Raw genomic sequence first — 14,303 nt, forward strand, 5'->3', positions numbered from 1 at the left:
TAAGGTGCCGATTGGGACCCGCGGGAGAAACGTGCGCGAGGAAAGTTAATTCATCTAATGGATGCCAATTCCGGCTGAGAAAGCTCAAGTTCACCGTTTAAAATCTGAGCTTGAAATGTAGCTATTTTTATTTTTTTGCGATTATACTAGTATTTATTATTATTATTATTATTATTATTATTATTATTATTATTATTATTATTGCCGTTGCTGCTCCTGTAAGAAAAAAAAAAATCACATCGCTCACCTCATTCAAACCAGGAAAATAGTTACATTTGTATAGCCCGCAAATATACTGTATAATCAATTTGGACCCAACATAGTAAATCTGGTTTATGTCGCGTCTCGTTTTTTTTATTGAATTGCGTGAGAAGGTGTAAAGAATAAAAATGACAGCCGTTTTTCAGTGCTGTATCTGGAGAAATTGCTTGAAACAGTGCAAAATGACGGTAACTACATACAGATAACAAAAACTGAAATCGAAAGGCTGAATGATTTGTTGGTTGCCAGTAAAAAAAGAATATTCTGATATAGCTAGTGTCCATTTCGTGCAATGACGAGCCCTACTCTTCTGCTGCCAATCGGTGTTTCTTGCGCGATTTGAACAGTTTATCAGCTCTAATTGCGTATTGACACGACTGTTGGAATTAACAATGTAAATCACACCGCTAGCATTTGCAAGTTGTTTATTCATTAGTTCTTTAGAAAATCTACATTGCCTCCAGTTACGTACTGAAAAGAAAATGAATGTTATAAAATCCACACGCAGTTTACACACAGCGGGACTCTGATATTAATCAGAAGGTGATAGCAACAGGTTTGAGCTACTCGATTATATTCCCACCGGACAAAAATATAATCTACTGTAGTGCTAAAGGGGAAGGAAACACGCGACGAGGTCGTACAAATGTTAGCAGACTTCATAAAGAACATTGCATTATATTCCTCATTTCCTCCTCGGTATTATTCAGCAAAACGACAAGCAACAAAATGACACTGTAAGGAATAATAACAATACTAATATTATTACTACTACTGCACTAATACTAATCATAATTCTTCCACTTCATCTTTTACCACTTCTATGTGGAGCCAATGTGCTTGTCAACCTTCCAAACAGTTCGGCCCTGGACCTCCTCGCCAATCATTCAGATCTCCTTTTATTATATAATAATAATAATAATAATAATAATAATAATAATAATAATAATAATAATAATAATAATATGGTAGGGTGATGCTAGGTTAACTATAACACAATAACAGTGCGGAGGTATAGACATAAGAGGTACATTCGGGTGATTCTGTATTTTAACATTTTCTGATCACTTTATGTGTATTATAGGTATGTGTATTAAATCTAAATATGTAAGTTAAATATGCGCTTAATTTTAGTTCCACACAAGGCGTGTCCTCTTTTTTTTTTTTTTGCACACTTCTTCATTACCACCAATAATAATAATGATAATAATAATAATAATAATCTGCGGTGGGCTGGCGCCCTGCCCGAGGTTTGTTTCCTGCCTTGCACCCTGTGTTGACTGGGATTGGCTCCAGCAGACTCCCGTGACCCTGTAGTTAGGATATAGCGGGTTGCATAATGGATGGATAATAATAGTAGTAGACTGATGTTAGGCTAAATAACAGCAGAGCGGAGGTGTACACACATAGCAGCTACATTTGGATTATCCTGCATTTTGACATTTTGTGATCACATTAATGCCGTGCAGAATATCCATTACATTACATTTAGAAAAGTAAGCTAAATATGTGCTCGGTTTTAGTTCCAATGTGAGTTCCATGTTCTTTTACACATTTGTTCATTGCCAATAATAATAATAATAATAATAATAATTTTTATTAGCACTCTTAAAAAAAATCTTTTCTGTGCCCTTTCTAAAACTGTAATTCACATCACCAAAGGGTATCTCAGTAGTTCTGTATTTTCAATAATTATTAATATTGTGTCATAGCTTATTTCAATAATATTTTCTGCGGCACAAGTCCTTAAACTATAAATATGACAGATCACCATAAATAATGTTTCCATTATTAAATATACATTTTAAAACGACGAAATTACTATTGTTTCTGGATCAGTAAATGCAGGTATTAGATTAAGAATACTTGAATGGCGGCTCAGAATTAAGCACAGAAGAGCATCCTGCACACTTGTTGAATGAAGTAACTGGCTTAGTTCAATTCTACTTTTAGCTGAAAAGAAAGAAAGAAAGAAAGAAAGAAAGAAAGAAAGAAAGAAAGAAAGAAAGAAAGAAAGAAAGAAAGAAAGAACTATCTTTAAATCATCAAAATGAAAATCATTTGCAGTGTTAAAACGCTACGACAACCTTGGAATTTTCTGACAATACCAATTCTGCATCTTATACGGTTTTGTTTACTGAGATGTGTTTATTTTATCTCTTGTTATTCTTATCCCCCCCCCCCCCCCCCCCCACACACACACACACACACTCACACACACACACACGCCTCCCTGCCTGCACTCCAGTCTGACGCAAAACCATTTGAAACTTTTCCCTTCGACGTGCTGTATTGAATGATCTGGGTGGTAATGTATCTCATCTTGATTCAGTTTTACCAGTGCTGTTTAGCTATCATTTGCTTCTTCCCAGTGAATGGCAGCAATCCTCTTTTTTAACAACATTTGTTTCCTATTGTGGAGAGGTGCAGCAGTTGAGGGCAGACGTGTGAAAGTGGCTGTTTGATTCCCCTTTTCATCCTCCTGACCCCAGTTTTTGTCCCCCATCACCCTGGGAATGTCACGCCTCACTACTTTACTTTGAGATGCTTCAGAAAGTGGCTTTGTTTTTCCTTTTTTTAAGACACACACAAAATTGTTCTCAGTCCCCCTGCTGTAAGAGATACTTCAGATTGGGCCTCGGTTCACAAGTGCAATGCAATTTGGCTTAGCCCAACCTTTGTTCTGCTTGTACAAATGACCAAACAGTGCACACATTATACAGTTGATCTACTGCTGCCTGAACACAGAGTTTAGGCGCTGAGAGAAATGCGAGTTAATCTATTCAGTATCATGGTGGCATTTTCAGTATGCGACTTTGGAAAACAATACGATCTATTCGGCGCATGATTGATAAAAAGTGGGAGAAATTCATCGTATCCATAATCTGAAACAAACGGACCCTTTCAGCACTCAGAGCCGTGCGATATCTGAATATGAAACTTCGAGGAAGGCAACCGTCGTTCTATTACGAAAGAGCCTTGGCTCATATTATACAAAGTAATCCACAAAGAATTAGAGGAGTTTTCGCAGCACCAGTGATTACCAACTAACAAAGTGTCACACTTTATCTAACAATACAGTTATTCCTGCCGACAAACACAATGCAAGAATTTCTTAATGCAAGTAACTTTTGAATAGATGGGGAACATTTTCCTTATACGTGTTGCATTGATTAATAACAAACACTACACTTAATTTTTCTGACCGATCCATTTTGTTGACTGGGCTTTTCCTTTAGAGTCGCGATAAACCTAATTCGGTTTTAAATTAGTTTGAATTTCAATTAATTATCGCATTGCCGAACTCACCCTGAAAACAAAAAGTAAAGTTGTAACCATATTGGAAGAGCTTGATCAGGTGTTAGAGGTGCCTACTGTTATTGTCATTAATGAAAAATTAATTTCAATTACTATTCTATTCCGTTGCCAGATACATATATATATATATATATATATATATATATATATATATATATATATATATATATATATATATATATATATATATATATATATATATACAGAAAGATTGAGAGGCAGAGTAGATACAGATATAGATATAGTATTTACTCATCAGGAAAATCGATCTATCTATCTATTGTGAATTTCCCCTTGGGATTAATAAAGTATCTATCTATCTATCTATCTATCTATCTATCTATCTATCTATCTATCTATCTATCTATCTATCTATCTATCTATCTATCTATCTATCTAGTTTTGCATCGGCATTCATTGCCTCCTTTAAACAGTATCTATCTACCTATCCATCTATTTTAAAATAACTTATAACTAGAAAATGTAAAATATATCTATCAAATATATTGCCTTTCATTCTCTATTTAATTATTATTATTAATAATAACAATAATCATCATCATCACCATCATCACCATCATAATATTTTTTTTCTTATTATGTGATTCGCTCGCCTATGGGAAAATGTGCAAGAATTTTTTATTAAATCTTTCACTCTGGAAACATTCAATCTTTTTCTGTTGTTTGCATGATTAAATGACACACACACACACACACACACACACACACACACACACACACATATATATATATATATATATATATATATATATGATAACACATTATCACATCAAGGATTATTATTATTATTATTTGATCTAACTGGTTATGGGAACCAGTATAAAATGTGCAAGTATTCTTTAGCAAATCAGCCCAGAAACGTAAAAGTATCTATTTTTATCTTGTTTCCATGATAAAAGGACTCGACATCAACAAGCCTCTTACTATGCTTACTATGAGACTGATAGATAGATAGATAGATAGATAGATAGATAGATAGATAGATAGATAGATAGATAGATAGATAGATAGATAGATAGATAGATAGATAGATAGATAGATAGATAGATAGATAGATAGATAGATAGAACATGACCACAACAAGCATTATTATTATTCTACTGTCACTACTACTAAAACGATAATAATAATAATAATAATAATAATAATAATAATAATAATAATAATAATAATAATAATAATAATAATAATCTTATTTTATCTACTGCTGATCCCAGTTAACAAAACTCTTTGGACGGGACTTCATAGGCCAGTACAGTTCAAGTCCATTAATTAAGACAAACTTCACAGAATTCAAAATATTAAAACAGCATTTCCTTTAATGTAGTATTATTGCATATAATTAATATGTAAGTGCACTCAAAACCGAAGAACCAAACATTACGATTTTCTTTTTCTTTTTCTTCTGGACTTCACACATTTATCCACTCTACGAGTCTAAGTATAATTTTGATTGTAAACCTAAACAGCAAACTATTTTTTCAAGTCACCTGTTGAATGAAAATTGTAATATTATGGGATGTAATTGTGAAATGTGGTATGAAGTAGCAAAGCTCAGTGTTAAATATGTTGTGGCAAGCATTCGCCATTCCCTCGCACATCACGCCCTTTGAAAATGGAATGAAATGGAGATTTTTGCATGCAAGATCACGGCAGATTTTCCAAGTAATGGGGATACGTGTAATGTTTTCGTAGTTATCTGCGTTTTTCTCAAATGGATTAGAATATGTAAATGACATAATTAATACGCGTTACATCGTTTCATTCAAAGTCAGCGCAAACAGACAAATAAATAAATAAATCGTTCAGTCAAAGCGATACTGCACGCTCTTCGCGCTCTTCTGCTAGTTCGCCGTTGTATTTACCACAAAGGCTTGTCGATGTCGAGTCTTTTTAGCACGGAAACAAGAGAAGGGGAAAAATAGTTTTACGTTTCCAAAGTGGCAGATTTGGTAAAGAATACTTGCACATTTAATGCTGGTTCCCATAGGCAATTGGATCACTTTAGTAAACTTAAAAAAAAAAAAAAAAGCTGGAAAATTGAAAACCATTGCCCCCTTTATGCCAATACACAAACAGAATTAAAGAAAAAAAAGTGTTTCATGGAAAAAGAAAGAAAAAAAACTGAAGAGATAAAAGCTGCAAGCTCAAAACCCAGCGTGCAGTTGACTTTCTAGACGGGAAAGGCTGTTTTTGAGCCTGGTATTGTTTGGCAACCTAGGAAACCATAAGAAGCTGGTTGGTACTTTTTCTATGTTTTGTAAATATTAACAGCTTTGTGGGCCACGTTTTCATTGACGGCCGACTTTCCCCTACCCCCACGGATCTTTAACACAAAAAAAAACAAAGGTTTTCTTCTACAAAACTGTACACCTGGGTCCAGAGTGAAACTTGAAGAAATCAAAACCAAATATTGTGTTTGTCACTTGTCTGCTCGTTCTGTCCTTTTCTAACTCGATTTCAATGCCAGTGCCATGAATTGTGGATTTATAGAAGGGGGGTGTAAATTAACATAAATTATTAGCAAATCTGCTAACGTGTGTGGTCCTGCTTGTGGGAAGGGGGCTATTGCTAATCCTCCAAGCAGAAAGGTGGTCCTTGGTGGGCTTATAAAAAAAGACTGAATACCCATTGCTCCAAATAGGTTTCCATTTGCTTTTCACATTCATATAATTGACTTATGGGCATTTTATACAGTTTTCACAACACCACCTTAAACACTTTATTTGCATTTTTCTCAAGTACTCTTCAATTTGGTTTACACATACACAATTGAGTTTGGTTTGCCTTATGAAGTTCTTTTATATATGTTGAGCCTTGCATTACTTTTGCATAATTGTCTCCAACGCAAAACGTGGACTTAATTTGCGGTTTAGTAAAAACAAGTTTACACTTTCGCGCTGGTCAACTTCATATTTCAGTTTCCCTTCAATTCATAGCATGCTAACTTTTTCTAACAATGAATAAAATACTTCTAGCGATTCTTCTCGTTATTTTTAAGATAATCGGCGTTGTTCACTTGTAGATATGGCCAAACATTAAAATATGAACGCTCTAAATGTATATAACACTTTTTAAGGGTTACTCTATACGTGTTAATTCAGCACGGAGGACTACAGGTTCTACTTTTTTTTAAATTATTTTTTATAAAAGCTTTCATTTTAATATTTTTTCCTTTATTCAACCAAATCTAAATTCGAGCTAAATTTCACCTTGCAATTACCGCTCGATGATGATTTGTATTTCTTTCGAGTGATTAATTTGCTCCGTTGCTTGCACTTCATAATCTGCGAGCTCTTCTAGATCCTAACTTTTACTTGCTTGATTTGATTCACGATTAATGCATAAATTATGTCGATGATTTATAGAAGCCTTTTCGTTTATCAAAGGAGTTTAGCTCAGTAGTAGATCTTTTTTATGTATTTATTTATTTTTTCCATCGCTAAATCCATACATGCAGAAATAAATAAACAAGCAAGCAAATAAATAAATAAATTTCCTCCTTAAAACACATATTGGCCTGGGCGTACGGATCTCGTTTTATTCTTAATATATATGTAAAAAGGGAAACGACGGGTTATTTTTCAAGTACTTCTCTTAATATTGAAAAACGTGCGCTTGCATGTAAAGAGCTGTGTAGCCGAGTCCAGAGTCATTTTAATATTAATGAAAACAGTTTAATCTCCTAAAATGTACCGTGTTCAAGTTGTGTTTCAAAGTGTTTTGTGAATCAGAAAGAGATTGTAACACAAATATATTAAAGTGCACAGTCAATTACCGAGCCTGCAGTTGGCTCTGAAACACACACACACGATTAACAAACTGCACATTTTTCCAAGAACGCTTTAAACTTTAAAGTTCATGCAGAATTTCTACGTCTACTAAATGAATCGTTTCTTCAATCACACGGCCATTCTTCCATTAAATATCGCGAATTGCATAATGACAGAATATATTATAGCATCGTGGTTAAATATTAAGCTTCTCTTTAAAACGTTGGTCGATTCTAGTAAAAGCTTATGACTTAACAGCAAACAACAAAAGCTCGAATGACAATACAGAACAAACAGAAAGCAAGTGCCAGCCAATTTCCATGTCAAACATCCCATTGCTCAGTAGCTCCATTTGTAAGTGTGAATTGTAGACTAAGCACCCTGCAAAGTCCACAGAAAGGTTAGTGCATACCTTCACACACTGTTACTGGGTGCCATCACACTTCAATTCCGGTTGCTGAGCCTTTTCACCCCCTTTGCTCTGTCTTCAAATGGAAATGATTTCTATTGGCCCAAGGTGTCCATGTAAATAGGTGTAAATGAAACCAGATTATGCCTTTCTCTCAGCCCCCTCCTCCCAAGGCGATTGTCATGTGATAGCAAAGAAGTGGCACATTAATGAAGCGCCTCTACAGGGGTCTTTTCTGCTCATGTCACCACATAAAACTATCAGATGGTTAGAGGAAGGACATGGAGGCAGCTACTTAGCTCATCTTATGAAGAAAAAGGGGAAAGATCTGTTTCTATTCAGCTGGTTTGTGGGAAAAAAACGAAGCCTAATACCGCATGCTTAAGAATCAGATCAGAGCGCATCTAAAAAAAAAAAAAAAGAAAAAAAAAAAAAAAAATCTCAGGACAGGACAATCTACAGTGCACCCCGCTCTGCCTGCGAGCTCCGGACTGACTGCCATACTGTAAACACTGAAAAGCTGGAAACTTTGACCAAGTTCTTTTTATTGCATTAGGGTCATTCTGGGAGAAGCACAAGCTACTCTCTCTCTCCCTCTCTCTCCTTCTCTCTCTCTCTCCAGTCGACTGGCAATCACTTTTGTCATAAACAAACAACGAGACGCCGCTGTGCCCATGTGAAGTAACTGACTGATTCATTTTAATGAAACTTCGCAGGGCCAAAAGGAATTTGACTGCGCATCGGCGAAGGATACCGGCAGTTCATCGGTTCTGACGGGACCATCATTGTGGCTGTTAACCTCTTCCCGGCTGGCCTACAACGAAATTGGGGACACGAAGTCACTTGCAGAAGATGCCGCGTCCGGGGAGAAATACGTACAGTGACCAGAAGCCACCTTATTCTTACATCTCTTTGACCGCAATGGCTATCCAAAGCTCCCCGGAGAAGATGCTCCCTCTCAGCGAGATCTACAAGTTCATAATGGACAGGTTCCCCTATTACAGGGAAAATACCCAGCGGTGGCAAAACTCTTTAAGGCATAACCTGTCCTTCAACGACTGCTTCATCAAAATCCCAAGGCGACCTGATCAACCCGGCAAAGGTAGTTTTTGGGCACTTCATCCGAACTGCGGTGACATGTTCGAAAATGGAAGTTTTTTAAGGCGCCGCAAACGTTTCAAGGTAATGATGACATCAGACCATTTGGCACCGACGAAGCCCACGGATGCTGCCCACTACCTCCAGCAGCAGGCTAAATTGAGACTTAGTGCGCTGGCCGCGACTGGCACGCACCTGCCCCAAATGTCAACCTACAATCTCGGGGTGTCCCAGCCGTCAACTTTCAAACACCCCTTTGCAATTGAAAACATTATAGCGAGAGAATACAAGATGCCAGGAGGACTTGCCTTTTCTACCATGCAATCCATGTCGGCTGGCTACCCTCTGCATAACCAGCTTAGCACAGTTGGCACTGCCTGGCCCCACATGTACAGCACAAGCGTGATAGACACTGCAGCGCCTATTTCAATGGCTAGTAGTGATTATAGTGCCTATGGCCTGCCCATCAAACCACTCTGCCACGGAGGACAGCCTTTACCCGCCATCCCAGTGCCCATCAAGCCCACGCCAGCTGCTGTTCCGGGGCTGTCGGCCCTGCCGGCTCCCATCCCGGCTATCCTCTCGAACTCTCCTTCCTCGTTGAGCCCCACGTCTCCCCAAACAGCGACCAGCCAAAGCAGCCCTGCGACCCCAAGCGAGACTCTCACGAGCCCCACTTCTGCACTGCAGTCGGTGGCGGTGCACTGACAGGAGCGGACACGCCGGACTTTCAAACTCCACCTTGTAACAATTCCAAAGTCTTTTTTTGTTTGTCAATCTTAGCAAAATGTAAACGAAGCTTTCTGGCAAGAAAATTGAGGTTTGCGTTACGTTAAGCCTGAGGTATCTTTCTTTCTTTCTTTCTTTCTTTCTTTCTTTCTTTCTTTCTTTCTTTCTTTCTTTCTTTCTTTCTTTCTTTCTTTCTTTCCATTTATTCATACAGTATATGTTGATTGTATTGGGAATTAACCATTTAAACAAATAACATTGAATTAGAGTTTGAGTCACTTACGCTTATGCAATAAACAAAGTTATCAAAACTGATTTGCTACGACCTTTAGTTTTAGCCATTCAATAATTCTTTAAGAAAGACATTCTTGTAAGCATCCATTCCCGAAATTAAACCGTAGTGCTTGTTTATTGTAATGATGCAAATACTAAAAGGTGAAGGAGAATAAATGTACATTCGAGAGGTTGAGAGATGATGACATTTTGCACATTCGGATAAGTAAACTTTATTTTTAATCAGTTGTCACTCATGTTTAAGCAATATCCAAAAAAGCAGTACCCTGACTGTGAACTCAATTTTCTTGCTCCGTGAAGGAAAAAAAATAAATAAATAAAAGCTATACAGGCAGACGAGGCTTTTATGTTTTCGGAATATTTCATGTATTGGTATACCAAATACCTAGTTACTATAGGCAAAATTAACATTAATCAAAAATAACTTATTTAAACAAAGAACAATCACCAATAGCATTTATTAAAAGTTTGCAAACTTGAAATGTGAACTGATTTCTAACGTGGTAGGGTGTTAAAAGAGGACTGGAAATACAGTATTGTAAATTATTAAAAGCGGAGTGTTATTATTAAAAAAAAAAAGGAAAAACGTGTAAAATGCACTTTTTAGAGAAATGTTTTAGAATTTCTGTAGTTTGCAGAAGATGTTGTTCTGTGAACCATTTTAAATTAAGGTTGTGGTGGCCATGTGTAAAATATGTAAGTTTTCAGTTTTTTCCTGTACAGAAAAGGCATGCTGTTCAAAAATGTGTGTTGTTTTTGTTTTCTTTTCTTATTTTTGCTGCAAGCATGCGTGCTTTAAAACATGTGAGAAATGTCTGCATTAAATTATGAAGTTGGTCATCAAAATATTTTCTCATTAAAATGCTAAACTTAATCACAAAGTATGTCTTATGTCTTGCATTGCTTCGGACTTCACTATGTTCACTCACTCAGTGATGTGCTCTGATTCTCTCAGAATTAAATTTGGACTTCGTGAACTTCATGGTGCAGTAAGACTGCGCACAGATCTAAGACTGCAAGCAAGAAAAACGAAATTAATGTCGTTATGAAAGTAGCGGATTGAGCCTTCTTGAAATCAATCGGTTTATTAAACACATCAGGCCTGCCAGCACAGCTACTAAACCAAAGGACGGTAAGAACATCAAGGAGAATATGAAGCATTTTAGATCATCCGACTCCTAATTTTACATTAATTCTATAAAATATCATGGGGTATAGGTAACTTGGAGCATTTCGTACAAGTGGTAAGTAGGTAGTTATGTGTTGCTGAAATGAGTGGCGGCATGGAGTCACTGATACCGAGATTATCACTAAAAACTGAAGTTCCAGTGTGAAAGAAAGAAAGAAAGAAAGAAAGAAAGAAAGAAAGAAAGAAAGAAAGAAAGAAAGAAAGAAAGCTTTGCATTAATTGTTCTTCAGCAAGTACAAAAAGAAATGAAGACTGCCAGAGATGCAGTGGTTTTTCTTCATTGAATATAATTCACTTATTATTAAAGGAAAGAAAGAGTCATTATCACAAATCCTAAACAGAAGTGTATAATTTTTACCATTACGCCATTTTTAAAATGTTCAGTCATGTATAGAGGTTTTAAAGTATGCTTATAATACTGAAGGTATATTTCATACATTTACTTAAAATGTGGATTAAGCGTTTGTCGTAACAAAAAAAAAAGCATGTTTCACTCATTTAAATGATTCTGTCAAAGTTTAAAAGGATATTTAAAAGGTCGTGTTTTCCCTCCGCTGTTTTCTTTCAAATTCGAAACAATTTGCGAGAAGTGACGTTGGGTAATTATCTAGTAAATATTTTATAGAGACTGGGAAAGGCAAAGACTTCGCAAATGTATTCCTGTAATGAGGCATGAGATCCTTTGCAGACAGTTAACTGGACGGGCGAAAATACATGAATCAAGCTAGTAATTAATATGCATGAAGTTACTAAAGCTATAGTCACAGTAGGAACAACCAAACTCATTCATCAAGCTCTTCACACAATAAACTGAACAGACATCGCATAAGGAAACCGCACATTCCTTCGACAAAAACGAAGCCTTTCCAGTCGGTTAATCGGAAAATGCACATTAAAGTTATTTTCCTCTGCTTTTATTTACCTTGTATCCAATAATAGTCATAATGAGGATCTATTTAATTCCTTTTTCACTTTTTATTTAATATCTTGACGGATGCTATACTGATAAGACAAAGGTCCAAACTGCTCTCTTTTAATCCTCTTGACAACTTTACATATAAAATCTTTTCATCTATTAACTACCCAGCTTATCCAATTTACGGTTCAGGCGACATAGAATTGAACATGATAAAAATGCGACACAAATTAATCATCATTCCTATACGGCAAATGGATAAATTGTAGAGGATTATTTTGTATCAATTTTCCGAACGTGCACCGGCAATTAAAAAAGAAAGAAATTTATTTTTAAGTAACTTTGTAAGCCTCTGTGTGCAGTCACTATAATATACTGATAATTTTAAATCTTTCCTTAAAGTGTCAGCGCATATTAGAATGAACAAAAAATATTTATATATATATTCAAAGTGAAGAGGTTACGCAACTTATTTTTTCAAGTGCTGTTTAACTTTAGATAGCCATTTCATGGCAACGCAGCAACACATGCTTTTTTGATTGGGACACAACGCATTTATATTTAAGAAAAATGCAGACAAAAGATTCCCACCGCTGAATCCTTGTGTTTGTTTCTTTTAAACTAACAACAAATTATCTAATTAATATGTTTCAATTATAGCATGAAAAAGAAAAGCCTCTGGACCCCCTGTAGAGAGTTTAACAATAGCCACAGACCCGGCATACAATCACTTCACATCTGTTTCCTTTATTTCCAGATTTCTACATTGAAAAGTGCTCTCATGACAATTTCTATCCCCAATCGAGTTATGAAATATGTTTCAGTGCCAAAAAAACAGGCTCTCCTATAACTTCGGTCTTCTTTGGGGGACACAGGAAAGCTAAACTTCATCTAGCCAGTTTTAAACAAATATGTTAAAATTCCGTCACTTTACGCAATTGAGTAGATCAAATGAAAGGGTCCCAGGCCACTTCATTCACTCTCATTCAGTTGAATAGAAAATGCAAAGAATAGCAAACTTAGACTGGGCCACCGATGTAGATTTTGCCCTTCTTTCTAGGCAGACAAAAAGGCTGAATTTTCACAAACACATTGCTGACTGGGGAACTAGGAAACGAGTCCTGAAACCCCTTTGGAATTTAAATTCATTCTTTCCATCCCTTTTTGTCTGTTTGCACAACAGTGCAAGTTTTATTGACACCATGTACACAGCATTAATCTCGGGATGTTTACTGTGGACATTGAGATTTTTTTTCGTCGCGCTGGAGGTTTCAATTGCAAAACCTTCACATTAAATTGTGCAGTCTAATCAAGTGTTTTACATTTTCTAAGTTATTTTCAAATAGATGGATAGACTTTTCAAGGCAGGTAATGAAAGAGAATGCAAAACTAGATAGATAGATAGATAGATAGATAGATAGATAGATAGATAGATAGATAGATAGATAGATAGATAGATAGATAGATAGATAGATTGATTGATTGATTGATTGATTGATTGATTGATTTGAAGTTGTGTCATACTCTTCCTAATAGAATAAAATAATAATAATACATTTCGAAAATTTCCAAGGGGTAGATACTTTGGATACACATTGTAAATGTATATATAGAAAATGCACTATACAGATGAAAACAGTATATTGATGTGAGAGATGTGTTATAATAAATAAAATGGGTATTACAGAATAGAATCGAATATAGATAGATAGATAGATAGATAGATAGATAGATAGATAGATAGATAGATAGATAGATAGATAGATAGATAGATAGATAGATAGATAGATAGATCCGCAAGCAAATGAGCGCAGACCCATAAGCTCACCTAAAACTGAAGACATTTTAATTTTCAATGAAACTTTAAATTGGCTAACATTTTCTTTCACTATCTGCTCCACTTTATCACAAAACGTTTTTCTTCATTAGCGTTGATCGATCAACTTTTTCCAAATATACATTGTTTTGAAAATCGGGCAATGAATGAGAATGCTACAACATTAGCCTCTGTTGCGACAGGTAACCCCTTTTCTGCAAATTGTTGCCCACTGTATCACACACTGTATCTGCATTAAATATATAGCCTGTACACAGCAGCAACCAGATTTAGTTCTCAGGTTGTTATATTCGAGATGTGAAGAGAAGAGAGCATGTCTGATAGGGAAGAAATTGAAATATGCCCATCTCAAGGTAAAACTGCGATCACTACGTCCATAACTCATAAGGTGCGCGTTTCAGTGAGGACACGCTTCTCGTTAGCAGTATATCACCTCAGGTATTCAAGTTAATTTTTTT

The 14,303-nt window shown here is 35.9% G+C and overlaps 1 protein-coding gene across 1 annotated transcript; it reads left to right on the forward strand.

The window, feature by feature from the left end:
- Positions 1-7,972: 7,972 nt before the first annotated feature.
- foxb1a (forkhead box B1a) lies at positions 7,973-10,784 on the forward strand. Its single transcript, XM_028823011.2, has one exon. It carries the CDS (start codon positions 8,635-8,637, stop codon positions 9,586-9,588), a length of 954 nt encoding a protein of 317 aa, XP_028678844.1. The 5' UTR covers positions 7,973-8,634; the 3' UTR covers positions 9,589-10,784.
- The last annotated feature ends 3,519 nt before the right edge of the window (positions 10,785-14,303 follow it).

This window comes from Erpetoichthys calabaricus, chromosome 17 (assembly GCF_900747795.2).
Source record: "Erpetoichthys calabaricus chromosome 17, fErpCal1.3, whole genome shotgun sequence".
In the NCBI taxonomy this organism is placed as follows: Eukaryota; Metazoa; Chordata; class Cladistia; order Polypteriformes; family Polypteridae; genus Erpetoichthys; species Erpetoichthys calabaricus.

What these genes read in the sequence shown, in the direction of transcription:
- foxb1a (XM_028823011.2), top strand. Translation starts at nt 8,635, where the DNA reads ATGCCGCGTCCGGGGAGAAATACGTACAGTGACCAGAAGCCACCTTAT.